Source organism: Myotis myotis, unplaced genomic scaffold (assembly GCF_014108235.1).
Source record: "Myotis myotis isolate mMyoMyo1 unplaced genomic scaffold, mMyoMyo1.p scaffold_m19_p_15, whole genome shotgun sequence".
In the NCBI taxonomy this organism is placed as follows: Eukaryota; Metazoa; Chordata; class Mammalia; order Chiroptera; family Vespertilionidae; genus Myotis; species Myotis myotis.
The window spans coordinates 4,093,283-4,108,806 of NW_023416319.1; the positions used below are offsets into that span (position 1 = coordinate 4,093,283).

General features: G+C 55.3%; 1 protein-coding gene across 3 annotated transcripts in view; it reads left to right on the forward strand.

Moving 5' to 3' along the window:
- Positions 1-712: 712 nt before the first annotated feature.
- INPP5A (inositol polyphosphate-5-phosphatase A) overlaps positions 713-15,524 on the forward strand; it is a 141,776-nt gene continuing 126,964 nt past the window's right edge. The window contains exon 1 of one of the 3 annotated variants that reach the window (XM_036335724.1): positions 713-1,057. In XM_036335724.1, coding sequence (XP_036191617.1) covers positions 983-1,057 — 75 coding nt within the window. In that variant the 5' untranslated portion in view covers positions 713-982. The remainder of the gene's footprint in view (positions 1,058-15,524) is intronic. The other 2 variants (XM_036335721.1, XM_036335722.1) reach the window with 2 other exon arrangements.

A 15,524-nucleotide genomic window follows, 5' to 3' on the forward strand; every position in this document is an offset into this window, starting at 1 on the left:
CACTTTGTAAGTGTAGCTGTCAGGACATTTAGTTTTACAGATGTGGGGCCCACTCCTTTCCAGGGGCCGAGCCCCAGCACTGGGACTGGCCCACCTCACCACCAGGGCACACAGTGCCTCACCCAGCCACTGCTGGCCTCCTGGCACCACCTGGGTCCCAGCTGCACCTTCTGCTGAGCCCCACCCAGGTCAGGCCTGTACCCCCACCCCCTCGCCCCACCCCACCCCTCGCCCCCGCATGGCCTCTTGTTCTTCCATTTCTGAGGGTCCTGACAGGCAGATGCGAAGCCACGTGCTCCAGCTCTCGGGGCGCCGCAGAGCTGGGCAAGCACTGCACACGGGTAACCTGCGGGACACAGGGTCTGAGGCCCATCGAGCTGGGGAACCGTGCGCGGTCCCTTTAAGGAGCACCCTCTAAGCCGGGTCGTGACGTCAGAGCAGTGAGGAGGGCGGAGTCAGCGCGCGGCCAAGGCGCGGGCTAGGGGCCTGGGTGGATTGGGCGGCCGCTGACTGACAGGAGCACTGGCCCACGCAGCCCAGGCCGACGCTGGGGCGCCCCTCGTAGGCCCCGCCCTCGCAAGACCCCGCCCGCCCGCCCGCCCGCGCAGGCCTTCTCAACGCTCCGCCCCCCAAGGCCCCGCCCCTCCATAGGCCCTGCCCTCTGCGCATGCCCCGCCCCGCACACGCCCCGCCCCTGCACGCCCCGCCCCCGCCCCGAAGCGGGCCTCGCCTCAGTGCTCGGCGGCGGCGGCTCTGCGGGACTCTGGTGGCGGCGCTCCTAATGGCTGCGCACGGGCCGCGGTGAGGCGCCGGCGGAGAGCGACGGGCGCGGGCCGCGGAGCAGCCAGAGCGAGCGTGCGCGCAGCCGGACCCCGGCCAGGCCCGGCCCGACCCGCCGAGCCCGCGATGCACCCCGGGGCCGCCCCCCGGCGCAGCTGACGCGCGCCCCGCGGACACCGGCCGGCCGGCCGGCCAGGCCACGATGGCGGGGAAGGCGGCCGCCCCGGGCACCGCGGTGCTGCTGGTCACGGCCAACGTGGGCTCGCTCTTCGACGACGTAAGTGCTTTGGCGGCGCCGGACCCGGCCCTGAGCCCAGGACCCCGGGACCCGGATCTGAGTCCTGGGATCTAGACCCAGAACCCTGGCCCTCGGACCCTGGGACCCTCGGACCCTGGGACCCTGGGACCCTGGGACCCTGGGACCCTGGGACCCGGACCCGGACACTGAGCCCTGGGACTCGAGCATGAACCCTGTCGGTACCACCCTGCGACCCTGAACCCCAGACCCTAGTGCCCTGAGCTCTGCCTGGAACCCTGGAATCCTAGTCCCCCAGACCCAGCGTCCAAACTCCATAGGTTGAGCCCCAACCCCTGAACCCAGGTCCCCGAACCCCAGTCTTCATCCTTGTCCCAGTTCCCCAAACCCTGACCCTAGAACCCTCGTCCCGGAACCTCAAACCCCTAACCTGGCGCCAACCCTGGTCCCAGAATCTTGACCCCAAAACCTTAACTCTGAGCTCTGGTCCCCAAACCGCAGCCCCTGACCTGTGGCCTCTGATTGACGGCTGACCCTCCATGGCCCTGGCCCCTGGCCAGCCTGCCTGTCTCCCTGTCTGTCTGTCTCGGACAGCCCCCGGGGTGCCGGCACCTCGCCTTTCCCCCAACTCAGTGCCTCTCTAGCTCCCAGAAGAGGGGCTGCTTGTGGAAAGCCCTGGCCGGCTTTGCTGCCGCTTGAAGGAGAGAGATGCTGAGAAGCTCTTCGTGCCTAGAAAGGGATGCTGACTGCACAGGCCCTTCACCTTCCAGGGCCTCCCTCCCAGGCCCCAGGCCGCCCCTGGGATGAGGGAGCGAGGCGGGGGCCGCAGCTCGGAGGCCGGCCAGGGCTGACCTAGTTCGGCGTTTCAGCTGTTGGTACTTAAACTGCCAACCCAAATAAAGCAGCGTGCCGCTCCGAAGGGGCGTGCTGGTGTAGGAGAGAAGGGGATGGCACCGTGGGCCCCGGGCGTCCTCCCCGCCCCTCCCTACGTGAGCAGTGGGTGCCAGGCCGTAGGTGGTGTGGACCCCGACTCCAGTGTGACTTAGACTCGGGGGGTGGCGGGGGGGATGGCTCTTGCCCTTTCCCCGGCAGTAGCTGTGGGCGAGGTGTTTCGGTGAGCTAAGCGGTGTTCTGGGGAGGTTTGATTTTATTAATAAAAGGTAGGCGCTATTTTTGTGTATTTCTCATTTTAACTTCCAGGAGCCCAAGCATTATACTTCCCTGCTGGAGATGAACTGCTTTCCCTCTGACTTTGTCACAGACAACTTTATCTAGTTTCGTGTTTGATAAATTTCTTCAAAAGTGCCCGGTATGGGTGTGTGTCTGTATATTTAGCATTCTATTCTCGGCTTTCCAGTAACATGCCACTGTACCATGGCTTTGCTCAGATGATTCAGATCCGTTAGCTGTGGCTTCAAAGCCTCAGAAATGTCAGGAAAATTAAGCATGGTGGGGCATTTCGGTCTCCGAGAGAAAAGAATTTTGCTGCGCAAACACTCTTCCCTGTAATCTTTGATTCTGACTTCTAGCATTTTTGTTGTGTTTCAAGTGTATACACACACTTCTCTCTGTTGACATCAAAATAGGTAACTTCATTTACTCATGTTTAGCAACATGTTGTCTTTGAATTTTCATTTTCTTAAATGCTATAGGAGTTTTGCATTATGTTTACATCTAGAAGGAACATTTGTTTTTGAAAACAGTGCATAGGTTAATTCTGCAAGATGTCTTTGAATTGAAGGGCTAGTAAAGAGGTATCTGTAACACAGGTTTCTTTTTTAATTTAAATATACTTTTATTGATTCAGAGAGGAGAGGAGAGGGAGAGAGAGATAGAAACATCAATGATGAGAGAGAATCACTGATCAGCTGCCTCCCACACGCCCCACACCGGGGACCAAGTCAGCAACCCAGGCATGTGCCCTCGACTGGGAACCGAACTGTGACCTCCCAGTTACAGGGTCACAGGTCGACCACTGAGCCACCCCAGCCAGGCGGTAGCACAGGTTTCTTACTGCGTGGAGCAGCCCGAGGGAGGGAGGGAGGGAGCGTTCCCAGTCAGTGGCAGCAGGGTGGGCATTACATAGTCTCACCCATGTGCCATGTGGTGCTTGTGGAAGAGACGCCTGGACATGAAAGAGGCCAATTCTTGAAGGAGATTGCGATTCCTTGGTTTATGTAGTAGGTTTCAGGAGATCTGCTTGGTGACACTGTCTTCGCATGACATGTGCCCATATTGACCAACACACGCTAGATCAGCGGTTCTCAACCTGTGGGTCGCGGCCCCTTTGGCGGTCGAACGACCCTTTCACAGGGGTCGCTTAAGACCATCCTGCATATCAGATATTTACATAATGATTCATAACAGTAGCAACATTACAGTTATGAAGTAGCAATGAAAATAATTTTATGGTTGGGTCACAACTTGAGGAACTGTATTTAAAGGGCCAGAAGGTTGAGAACCACTGGTCTAGATGGTGTTGAGGCCTGGGAGGGATTCTTTCTTGACAGTTTCAGCATCTGGGAAACCGAGCTCCAGGTTGTGGCCAGAGCATTGCCTCTTCCTGGAGGGCAATGGGTGGAGGAGGAAGGTGTCTGAGTTAGAAACACACGTGCCCTGTTGTGAAGGACAGTTTTCCTTTTGTGCACAAGTGCTAGGTGATGTGTTTTTGCTTTTGTGGTTTTATCGTCTTCCCTTGTTACCCCCACCATCACCCCCCAGAGGTGACCAGTGTTAAGGTCTGGGTGTAGACTTTAACCATGTGTTGCCCCTAACATCCTACTCTCATCTCATCGCACTCGTGGCTCTGTTATGTCTCCATGGAGGGCCCTCAGGTTGCTCCTCACCCTGTGATGACAGACGAAGGTGTGATAAATACCTACAATACCTTGGTTCTCAAATGTTTGCCTCTTACTTTCTTAAAAATTATGGAGGACCTCAAAGAGTTATTAGTTATGTAAGTTACAACTACCAATATTTACCATATATCAATAGGTAGAAACAGAAAAAAAAGCTGAACCTGAGAAAGTTGCATTAGCTGTGAGGACATCATTGCACCTCAGACACCCCCTGGAAAGCCACCGTTCACTCAGGAGACAGTGGGATGGGAACGGGAAGTCATTGCATTGTATTATTACGAACATGGCCGTGACCGGTTAACCACTCACCAAGTCTCCTGGGGCTTCCTTCCGGTGACCTCTGCCCTAGCTGTGGCTCTTCCCAAATGTGCATGGCCATCTCCCTGCCTGGGGTTCTAGACATGGCTGGGGGTGCCTGGGGCTTTTCCAGGTTCACAGAGAGCCCTGTGGCTGTTCTGTAATCCCCATGGGACTTCCACTTGCCTGGAAGGTGGTGGCAGGGCTGCGTACCTAATTGCTTTCCTTGGGGTGGCTGGATTTTGACAAGTGAGGTTTCTTGCTTTAGGCTCTTTACATATTGCTTTGGAGTGAAATGAGAGGGGAAGTTTCACAGCCGAGGTTTCAGAGCTGGTCCCACCCTTACATGGTAAGACTGTTTCTTGGGAAGGAGACCTAGCCAGGCAGTAGAATTTTGAGAGCACAGCTTGCTTTCGGGTATCTGCCTGTAAGGACTTTGTCCTGCTACTTACTTGGGGCTAAATGTCAGCTTTGAGCTGGTTTCCCTTTTTGCTTGGTCAACCCCTGCGCAGCCCTCTACCCAGGGTTTGCAGACCGGTTGTGCAACTGGGCTCTGCTGAGGATCACTAACGAGGCTGCAGGCCTCTCAGGGCCTGGCAGACAACAGGTGTCTGTGAGCTGCTGCCCTGGGCTGAGCAGGGTGGGCAGCACCTGGGGCACAGTCCCTCTCTTCCCGGCACCATCAGTTTTGTCCTCCTTGCCCTAGTTGTAGCTCCACCCCGAAAACTCCCTGAAAGCCACGGCCTCTCCTGCTGCTGTGGGGCTTCCTCACTTCCACCGCTCGCTGCCTGCAGCGTGGGCTCTGCTCGCTGCCCTCAGCCTTCTCCCAGCTCTGCCCAGCACAGCAGGTTTGGTGGGGTGACCGGCACCTGTGCCAGAGGATCCCTGCTTCTTCAAGGACTTCTGTTTGGTGATGGCTTCACTGAGATGGCCGTCACATGCCATACACTTCAGTGTGTCCGTGTCGACCAGTGGTTGACTGTATCCACAGAGTTGTGCATCTCTCACAGCCAATTTTAGGACATTTCTTGTACCTGAAAAAGAAACTCAGTAACCTTAGCTGTCCCCTTCCTCATTCTCTCCATCTCCCTGAACCCCAGCCTCTGGCAACCATCGTCTCCTGTCCATCTCTAGGACATTTCCCACATGGAGTCACTCATGTGGCCTTTTGCATCTGATTTCTTTCCCCAGCGTGTTCTCAGTGCTGGCGTATGTCAGAGCCACATTCCTGTTCAGAATGAGCGCTCATCTCCTCTTGGACACACCAGTCTGTTATCTCCCATCCATGATGGGCACCTGGCCTGCTCCACCTTGACCATTAGCAATAGTGCTGCCATGAGTATCTGTGCCCAGGTTTTTGCATGGACGTTCATTTTCTTTCTCCTGGGCATGTGCCTGGAGAGGGCTGCGGCTGCTTGCTGACTCCTTGTGGAGCCTGTCGAGAGCTGCTCGCTGTTTCCAGGGCGCCGCCCCGCAGTGCAGCTCACCTGCCCAGTCCCAGAGCTGCAGTTGCTCCACATCCTGCCAGCACTCCTAATTATGTCCTTTTTCAAAGACTCCTTCCCTAGCTGCTTGGACACCCATCATTTGGCTCTTGTTCTCACCCCCACCTCCCAGCATTGCCACTTTTTTCCAGCCTTACTCACCTTCTGGGAGCTCAGCTAGACTCAGGCCTCTCTATGTGGACACCCAGGAGGTAGGGAGAGGACCCAGATCCTGAGCCCAGCATACAGTGCTGTCGCCTGGGGCAGCCCAGTGCACAGGCCAGTGCCTAGTCTTCCAAGAGATGGGGGAAGCAGCAGTCCTTGTCCACGCAGCCTGAAGCAGGCTCTGGTGTGCCGGGCAGGCGGGGACTGACTGGCGGCCTCCTCACAGTCTCCCTCCCTGCTATCCCAGGCCCCTGGTCCTATGGGGGTGGCCTGTGGCATTACTGCTTGTGACCTAAGATCTGAGTGTACTTTCTGTTTGCCCAAGTTTGGGACTCTGTTTGTAGATGGGGTCCCGCCCATCCCCACGGTGGTAGGATCAGATATACGGTGATCCCAAGTTCGGTACAGTTATGGGCTGCTTTCTCTGCTGCACACCTCACCCTTTATAGCACCGTGCCATGCCTGCCTTAGATGTGGTTCTCATTGGAAGTCAACATGGCGAAGGTCCATGTGCAGCCACACTCGCCTCCTGGTCCTCCTGCCCGACGTCCTGGATCTCACAGGCGGAGCTCTGAGCTGTCGGCCAGCCTCTGAGAGCTCACACTGTCATCTGTGGGGTTTCCTGTTTTTATCGGCTCTCCAGTTGCTGAGGGAGGGTTTAGATCACTGGGTGGGGGAGGCACTTCTTCGATGTAAAGTATTAAATATTTTTCTTGTTTGAATCCAGTGAAGTGGGCACTGCAGGTCGGCCTGCTGGACAGCCCTGGAGGACAGGGACATGTCTACTGCCTCTCAGCCTGGGATCTGGCAGGGCGCCCTGAGAAAGGTCTCTCCACTTGAGTTTGGGGCTTGCATGCCCACATGGCACATACCATCAGCATGGGGCCTGCATGGCCTTCCTGGAGCTGGGGAGGAGGGGCCATTCAGCCCTGGGGTCTGACTCCGGTGGGCAATGGCTGGGTTTCGGGGAGAGAGGCCTGTTCTAGGGTGACTCAGAAGTACAGGAATCAGACCAGGCCTGCCTCCAGCGGATTGCCCCTTTAGAGCCCACTGACCAGAAGGGGAGATGATGGGAGGTCAGTGCTGCCTGGGAAGAGGTGTCAGGGCCCCACAAGGGACTACAGGGTGATGGCTTAAAAAAAAAACTTTATCGTTGAAAGTATTACATATGTCCCCTTTCCCCCCATTGATCCATTATAGCCTGCCCTCGCCCCCTGCCCCAGGCTTTCACCACCCTACTATCTGTGTCCATAGTTATGCATATATGCATACAAGTTCTTTGGTTGATCTCGTCCCATGGTGGTAGCTTTTTAAATGTTGACTACCTCAGTGTCTGCCTGGGCGGACTGATGGCAAGGTCTCCTGTTGGGAGGTGGGCTTGGTCCAGGATGGGGTCCAGTAGTGGGGGTCAGCGCGGGGCCTGGTGGCTAATCAGAAAGGCAGCAGAGGGTCTGAGCAGCATCTCGGTCACCCACCTGCACTGCTTTATAAAGTTTAAAATTTGGTTTGGGAGATGAAAATGGCACTGAAGCAGAGTGTCCACTGGGAGGGGCTGCACGGGAGGGGCCCACAGCTCCATCCATCACAGGGAGGAGGCGAGCAGACCGTGCAGGGTGGAGTGGCACTGTCCCATCCTGACCTCACTTTGTGTGGGGTGTGCATGTGACCAGGGATGATGTGGGAAGTGTCTCAGGTCCCCAGATGTCAGTCAGGATTGGGAGGATCTGGAGTAGGCTGGGGAGTGAGTGACAGGTCCTACACCAAAGCTGGTCGGGGTGCTGCACAGACTGGAGTTTCCTAGGCTGACGAGGTGCCCTAGCTGTCAGGGAAGCACACTGGTGCCTCCCACGCTGGAGGGAAATGCTGCCTCCGGTTCTGGTTTTCCCTTCAGTGAATAAGAATAAGTTCCCCTCTTCTCCAGGAGCAGGGCCTTGGGGTCACACTCTCACTGGTGGGCCATTGTGATCCTGGGCTTGTCTTCTTGGGCCATCAAGTTCCCGATGAGGGGTTGGGGATGCCACCCAAGCTATAAAGTGCAGTCCCCTCCCCGTCTGAGCAGAATGCCCTGTGGTTGGGGTGGCTCGCCCTGCTCTGCTGTGGCACCAAGAAGCCTATGCCGAACCTGCCCCTTCTTCCATCTGCAACCTGGCCCTGGTTACTTCCTGCCCACCGGGCCTTCCTGGCTCATCTTGCTCTGGCCCGGGAGCATGGGAACTGGTGTCTGGGGCTGTGTCTTGGAGGTCTAGCCCTGACTTTGGTTTCCAGGTTCACTGGTGTGGGCTCGGACAAGCCTCCTTCCTGCCCTACCTCTCAGGGCCTCTGAATGGCCAGCAGTTATTCTGGGAACCGAAGGGGATTTAAAAGCAGAAGGCATGGCTTGGGCCCAGGTCTTGGTGGAGGGGAAATCCGCTCTAATGCCCTGTGGGAGGCCACACTCCAGTGTCTGTGAGGACATGCAGTGGCACAGGGAAGTGTGGAGGTCTCTGCCTTTCATCACATGTGACTGTGGGCATGTGACTTAACCTCTTTCTGCCCGTGTGTGTCAGGAAGGTAGGAATGAAACCCAGCACGGTGGCTGCAGCAGGTACAGGAGGGAACGGAGGCCCTGACAGGTGTGTGGCATTGGTGTTGTCACGTGTCCCTGGGTGCCTCCTTGGCAGGTCTCTGTCCTCTCCTTCCTGGCAAGGGCCTCCTGTGTCCAGGGCTGAGCAGTGCTCAGGCTGCCTGGTTGGTCCACCAGCTGTCCCTGATTGTGCCAAAGGGACGGCTTGTTGTGCCCCACCCGGCACCTGTAGCGATGCTGGATGGTCCTCTGTTGCCTGGACAGGACGTGCTCCTCCTTCCTCGAGGAGCCCCTTTGCCCTCCTGCCACCAGCTCTGTGCAGCACTTCCCTGCCCCACCCTGAATTGGGTCCAGGTTTGTGTTTCGGTCCATTCAGTCTTCCCTGTTGATATTGATCTCATCACATGACATTTCACTCAGGTGTGCTGGCCTCTGACCTGCAGTGGCAGGGGCGGGATTCTCGGGATTCTATGTAGATGGTTGTGGGGGCAGAGTGGACACAGCTCTGGGGGATCAAAAGAGCTGCGAGGCTGCTGGGTTCCTGGACCCTGCTGTGTTCAGGCCCACCAATGCCCCTGTCAGAGCGTGGGTAGGGCTGGGCAGCCAGTCCTCCAGGCAGTTGGGAAAGGCTGGATCCCTCTGGTGGTATTAGTCCTTAAGAGCAGGCAGTGGCAGGCAGTGCTCCCTGGTAGGGACACGGCTGTCCATAGCCTCCCCTCCCACTGCCCATGGACTGGGTGGACACCAGCCCAGATTGGGGCAGAGAGTGCCTCGTGCAGGTGAATTCTCTGCTCCCAGATTCTGGGTGTGATGGACCATTCAGAGGGCTGTCCCCATCCTCTCTCACTGCCTCCCAAGCATCTCTGATAGTCCTGCTTCCTGGAGGGTTTTGTTCCATGGTGCACCCACCTGGTCATCAAATGCCCTCTCGGGTGGACAATTTCTGTGAATTGGCAGCTGTGTTCCTGAAATTGCATGGACGAGAGGTTCAGCCTTGCAGGGCAGAGGGTCAGCTCCTTCCTGATAGGCACGTGGCTCTCCTGGTCTGGGCTCATCACCTAGTGAGCACAGTGCCATCACAGGACAATGGGGGCAGGTGTCAGATCCGATGTTTCCAGCTACTTCCTATTAGAAGAACAAGAGGAAACACTACTTGGGTCCTCTTTCTCCATTTAGGGAAAACCTTTTCCCTCTTGTGACTGGAGGTGATGGGCACTCGGGCTCTGAGGCATGCTCGCTAGCCTGCATCAGTGGGCACTGGCTTTATCCAGGTCAGCAAATGTTTACCCAGCACCTGAGTGCAGGGCATCCTCTGCATTTGCTGTGTTGTAATTCGGGATGATTTGGAACTTCCTTTCAGACAGATTCATTTTGTTAAGAATGACATCTGTCCAAGTCACAAATTTGTGGGGACATATGTTTTGCTTTTCTTTTCTCCTTCACTGTTACGGTTTTCAGATCTGTTGCAACTTCCTGTTTTCGCTGTACCGCTGTCACTACCCTCGCCCTGCATCCAGGCAGCACATACTGTGCAGAATCCAGGTGAGAGGGGGGCGGCTGGGCTGTATGCGGGGACTGGAGGGTCGTGGTTATTAATGCTGCAAACAGAATCTGGGTGAGCAGTGGAGACTGACCAACCAGGAAACAAAAGTAACACCCCGGTGGCCAATTTGATGACTCCAAGACTGTCACCAGGGCCAGGTAGAGTCTCATCTAATTCTCTGAACCCTCAGGGCTCTGTCCTTATATACATGGCCCAGGGGCACTTGATGTTTTTAGAGGGGGAGTTCTTAGGGCAGGAGGCTGGGCTCCATGTAGGTCAGCCTGGGGTCCTCCCATTTTCAGCCTCCAGGTTTCGGGTGCTTCTGCTGTGCTGCCCAGGTTCAAGTTTGACTGAGTTTGCAGGTGTGTGAGTGACGGGGTCTAGGAGAGCTAATTTTTAGGGATTATTAATGGCTGGTCCCAGCCCTGGCTGGTGGATCAGTGGTTAGAGTGTCAGTCTGTGCACCAAAGGGTCTCAGGTTGGATTCCAGGTCAATGGCAAAATGGCACGTACCTGGGTTGTGGGTTCGCTCCCTGCCCCCAATAGAGGCATGTGCGGGAGGCAACCAGTCGATGTGTCTCTCTCTCATCAATGTTTTTATTTCTCTCTCTCCCCATCTCTCCTGCCCTTCTACTCTCTGAAAAGCAATGGAAAAAGTATCCTCATGTGAAGATTAAAAAATAAATAAAAATAAATTTAAAAAAATAGCTGGTCCCAGTGGCCTTTCATTCACTCATATTTAGTGAGCTCCTCCTTGGAGTTGGGCCCCTTCCAGGGGCTGGAAGTGCAGCAGGGGGCACCCCTGAGGCCCCCCGGTAGTGGTGATCCCATCAGCACACTGCCTCTGTGGGCATCCTCTGAATTGTCTGGGCAGAGTGGCCTAGTGCTGGGAGCAGCCTATGGGCCCCTTGGGGGAGGCCCCCAAAGCCCCTGTGTGCTGCCTTCCCCGCTTCACCGCCTCCCCGCCCCCCCAATTTTTTACACTTACCCCATCAGACCTAATCTAAGACAGGAGCGGTCTATGGGGTAAAGTCTGGAGAGCAGGTGATGTCACGGAGCATGAGGCAACAGAGAAGGTCAGGAGAGGTGAGGACTGGAGGCGGCCTGAGAGGGCGTCCTGGGAGTCTGGGAGGGGTGCTTCAAGAAGGGCTTGCTGTGCGTGAGAGGAGTGGGGCCCCGGGCATATCCAGGAGCCAGCAGGCTGAGCCATGGTTTGACTGCAGAGTTGAGATGCCTGGCATGTTGTCAGGACTGTCGCCCTCTGAGGCAGGGGTTCCGCTCTTCTTCTCGTCTTATCGGGATGAGGCACAGCCCACCGTTAGGACAGAGGGGGCCTTGCATGGGGCAGCCTGGCTCAGGGCTTGCGCTCTGGTCCCTGGGTTGTCCCAGTTGCCAAGCACAGCAGGAGATGGACTTTAGGGTGACTTAGGATGCAAGAAATGCCCTGGGTGTGGAGACCACAGGTGGCCTCCTGGGGCAAGTGGCCAGGGTTGGGGCGAAGGCTTCGGAGCATGGGAGCTACCCTGGGGAAGTAAGAGGAGTGCCCATTGGGGCCACTTCGGGGCCGAAGCAGAGACTTGAAACAGGGAGCGGGCCTGCGTGGGAAGTACGGGGCTGGTGGGGTAGTGAGTGAAGGAAGCTGCAGGCTGGGAGGCAGCGTGCGTCTGATTGGTTCGAGCCCCAGTTTCTTTTGTGCACTGGGGACTGCAGCTGATGACCCCACTTCTGGGAAGACATGGTTAGAGCCAGTGCCTCTGCCTTGGCCCCACTGTTGTCCTCCCCAGGGCGGGGCCTTCAGTGTGGACGTCAGCTCCTCCTGCATGCACTCGGGCCAGCCGAGCTGCCTGTGCTCTATCGGTATTTTGAAAGCTCCTGATAAGTGAGTCAGTCCGGAAAGGGAAGAAGGGGGGCTCAGGCTAGGCCAGAGGGTGAGGAGCTCAGAGCAACTCAGGGCAGTGCAGCCGGGAGCATCAGTGTCCTTGGAGGGAGGGGTCCACCCAAGGCGAGGCACACAGGAGTGGCCCTCAAGGATGGGGTCCGCTGTGGACTGCCTCCTGAGGAACCACGGACGACAAACATGAAAGCACCAACACATGTACTTTCCATTTCTATCATTTAATGTAATAAATTCCACATGGGGAGAAAGTTAAAAATGTATCCCACTTTCTAGGAGAAAATTGATGTCTGTGACCCTAACCTTGCTAATTTTAGTTTTCTATAACGAGAAAGGCCTGTGGAGTCACTCAAAAAGCCCGAAACTCCTCGTGTATATTCCGTATGGCATTCAAACTGTTTTCAGCAGAGCCAGCGGGCAGACTTTGACTGTCTTCAGTGCTTGTGGCAACTGCTGCATCAGGAACCTGTACTGTGGGTGAAGGACAAAGTTTTATCTTGTAAGAGACTAAACAGGCACTTCCCTACTGGAATTTAACTTGACTCTAGCCGGGTGTTGCTTTTTACAGAGAAAGTCCAGATCCCAAGCTGAGTGGTGTTGACTTGGGGTCTGCGCGTGCCCCTGGTGTCCCGTGGGGCTGCCAGGCCCGGACGCATGTGCTGGGTCTGCTCCCTTCCATATGGGGAGCAGCGCCCTGAGCCCAGACATCTGCCCAGTGTCCTGGAGTGCAGAGCATGGAGCAGAGGGACCCCCAGGCCAGCCCTTCCTTGTCACAGATGGGCCTCAAGCCCCTGTACTGAGGTTACTAAATACGTGGCTCCCCTCCCCCTCAGCAGCATGCTCGTGGGACAGACACCCTGCTCCTGTCCTGTGCCTGGCATATCCTGGCACCCTGAGGTTACCTGGTATTCTGGCTGCTTTGGAGTTCACCCACTGAGTGAACATGCCAAATGCCTTCGCAGACACCGATGGGCAGTGAGAGGGCATCCCCTTTCTTATTGTCACAGTGCTGAGCACCGAGCCTTCCACTCGCCTTCTCGTGGCCAATCCCTGGGTGCCTGCCCAGTGTGCCCAGACAGGGTTACGTATGTGTGGGTGTATGTCTGCACACCTCATACGATGTCCATACATGGCCATCACACATGTATACACTCACACCTGCTAGTCCACATCTCGACAACTTTTGGTGTCACCAGTCCTTTGAACCACTCAGGAGGCTGTAACATGCATCTTTTATCCTGGGGTTTGCATTTCCCCGGTTACTTGTAGAATCATTTTGAAACTTTTTCTTTGGGTTTTCAAGGATCTTTATTTTAGATTGTGTAGCTTTTACAGATCTTGTATCTAATTAGTGATAGAGTTATTTTGATAAGGAATGCCCGGATTATGGGCTCGATCTCCATGCCGGAGGCAGCCAATCAATGATTCTCTTTCATCCTTGATGTTTCTCTCTTTCTCCCTTCCTCTCAGAAATATATATATATATATGTATATGTATATATATGTACACATACACACACACACACACACACACACACACAGTGGGGCCTTGACTTACGAGTTTAATTCGTTCTGTGACGGAGCTCGTAACTCAAATTACTTGTATGTCAAATCAAAAAGTGAACGTGTGAGACACGTGATGCTGGGCTGATGTTGTGGTGTTCACTGTGACGTTCGCTGCGCCAACTAGCGGTGGGGTATCTGAAGCTGGCTCATAACCCGAATTTTAGCTTGCAACTCAAAGCAAAAAAACGGCCGAGATATGGCTCGTATCTTGAAAAACTCGTTAGTCGGGACACTTGTAAGTCAAGGCCCCACTGTGTGTGTGTGTGTGTGTGTGTATGTGTGTGTGTGTATGTATATTCCAGTTGGCCACCATTGTTCATGGTATTCCCTTGTAATCCTTTTAATTTCTATAAGGTTGATAGTAATGCTCTCTCTTTTAGCCCCAATTTCAGTAAGTTGAGTCTTCTGTTTTTAGTCAGTCTAGTTAAAGTTTTGTCAATTTTGTTCATCTTTTCCAAGGACTAACTTTTGTTTCATTGATTTTTCTCTGTTGTTTTTCAAGTCTTTGTGGTGGCTGCATTTAAGTGAAATCAGACAGGAGGCGTTATTGACAGTCCCATTGCTGCTGTAACTGCTGGTGAGAGAACTTCGTTCTCTGCCTTTCGCCTTGCTTTTCCTTGTTTTGGTCGATACTGAGCCTTTCTCCCACTTGTTTCTCAGTGGAGCTGCATTTCTGGGGCAGGCCGATATGGCTGCTCTTCTCCTCGGTCCCAGAGGTGTAAACAGTGGCCTGTGGCCCTGATTTTGGGTCCCCTTTCCTGCACGATTAAGCTTTGGGCACCACTGAGGTCCCATCACTGCAGATCTGTCAATTTTGTTGCTTGAATAAATGCTAAGCCGGCAGTAGCCAGCTTCCAGCCAAATGCTCCTCTGAGTGCTCTGCTGTTTTTGAGCACCGGCCGGCAGCTCCAAGAATCTGCAGGGACCTGGCCTGTGGTGCCCGCCACAGACTCCACTCGCTGAGCGGCTGTCTCCTCCCTGACCTCCTGTGACTGACAGTAGGAGGAGCAGCAGCAAGTACCTGGATTAGTCTCAGGAGTGGAGCAGGGAAGGAATGCCCTGTAACAACTTCCACTGAGCCACCTTCTGAAGGCTGCCAGGTCATCTGCTTTGCAGGTCGGCCCTGGATTATCCCACACAGCGTGAGCTCAGCTCACCTACCTGTCTGATTCCAGAGACCACCCATCAGTCGCTTCTGTACCTCGAGGTGTGGACACTTCCTGACTTCGGGGTAGTTTGCCTAAAGCCCCATAGACTGAGCTCTGTCCTGTGCACATGGGGTGTGCACTGTGGTGTTGCTCCCCTCAAGGGTATGGCTCACGCTTCCAGGGAGTGACAAGCTCCTTACTTAACCAGGGAGAGCCGGGGTTGAGCCCTGCCCCCGAGAGTTTGTGGTTGGGCCGGGAGGATAATGGCAGGGTTATTTTATAGCCGTATCCTAGCTCTTGGTCTGCTGCAGGCCTCTAGTTACAGTAGACAGAACAACTCTTGCTAGTTTAAGCAGAAAAGGAAGTTTTGAAAACAGGTGGCTCCTAGGAAGGGCTAACAGTCAGGCTTGGAGGGCCCAGGAAGGGGTGGCTGAGTCCGTCTCGCCTCTGGGGCCCTGCTGCTGCTGTTGGGCAGAGGACCCGCCTGGCGGCTGCTGACAACTATACCCCTTTGCCCACCCCTGCCCTTGCTGAGATGGGTGCCCAATGGCTTCCAGGTCAGGGCTGGAGCCCAGGGAACTTGCAGTGACAGAATGATGGTGACACGGGTCCTGCTCTCAGAGGAGCATGCTGGGAGGACCTGAGCCGCCTTCCACCAGACCACCACCAGGGCCTGTCATTGGGGTGTCGGTGCCTCCACCTCGCTGAGTTGTAGGTCCTTGAAGCCCCCAATTGTAAATTCTGGTTACTGTACACGACGATAATACTTTTGCTTAAAATAAATTTTGCCAACAGCTTATATTGGCAGTGAAAGCAGAAACTTGAGGTCAAAAATGTAAGAAAATTAGAGCGTGAAAACTCCTTTTTGTGGCTTCTGTCTGATTAGGTGTTCTCTGCCCTAGGTGAGCCCAGGGGCGCATCATCTGTGCAGTGTCAGGGCGCAATCCATGACTGCAGCTCACCTGCCTCC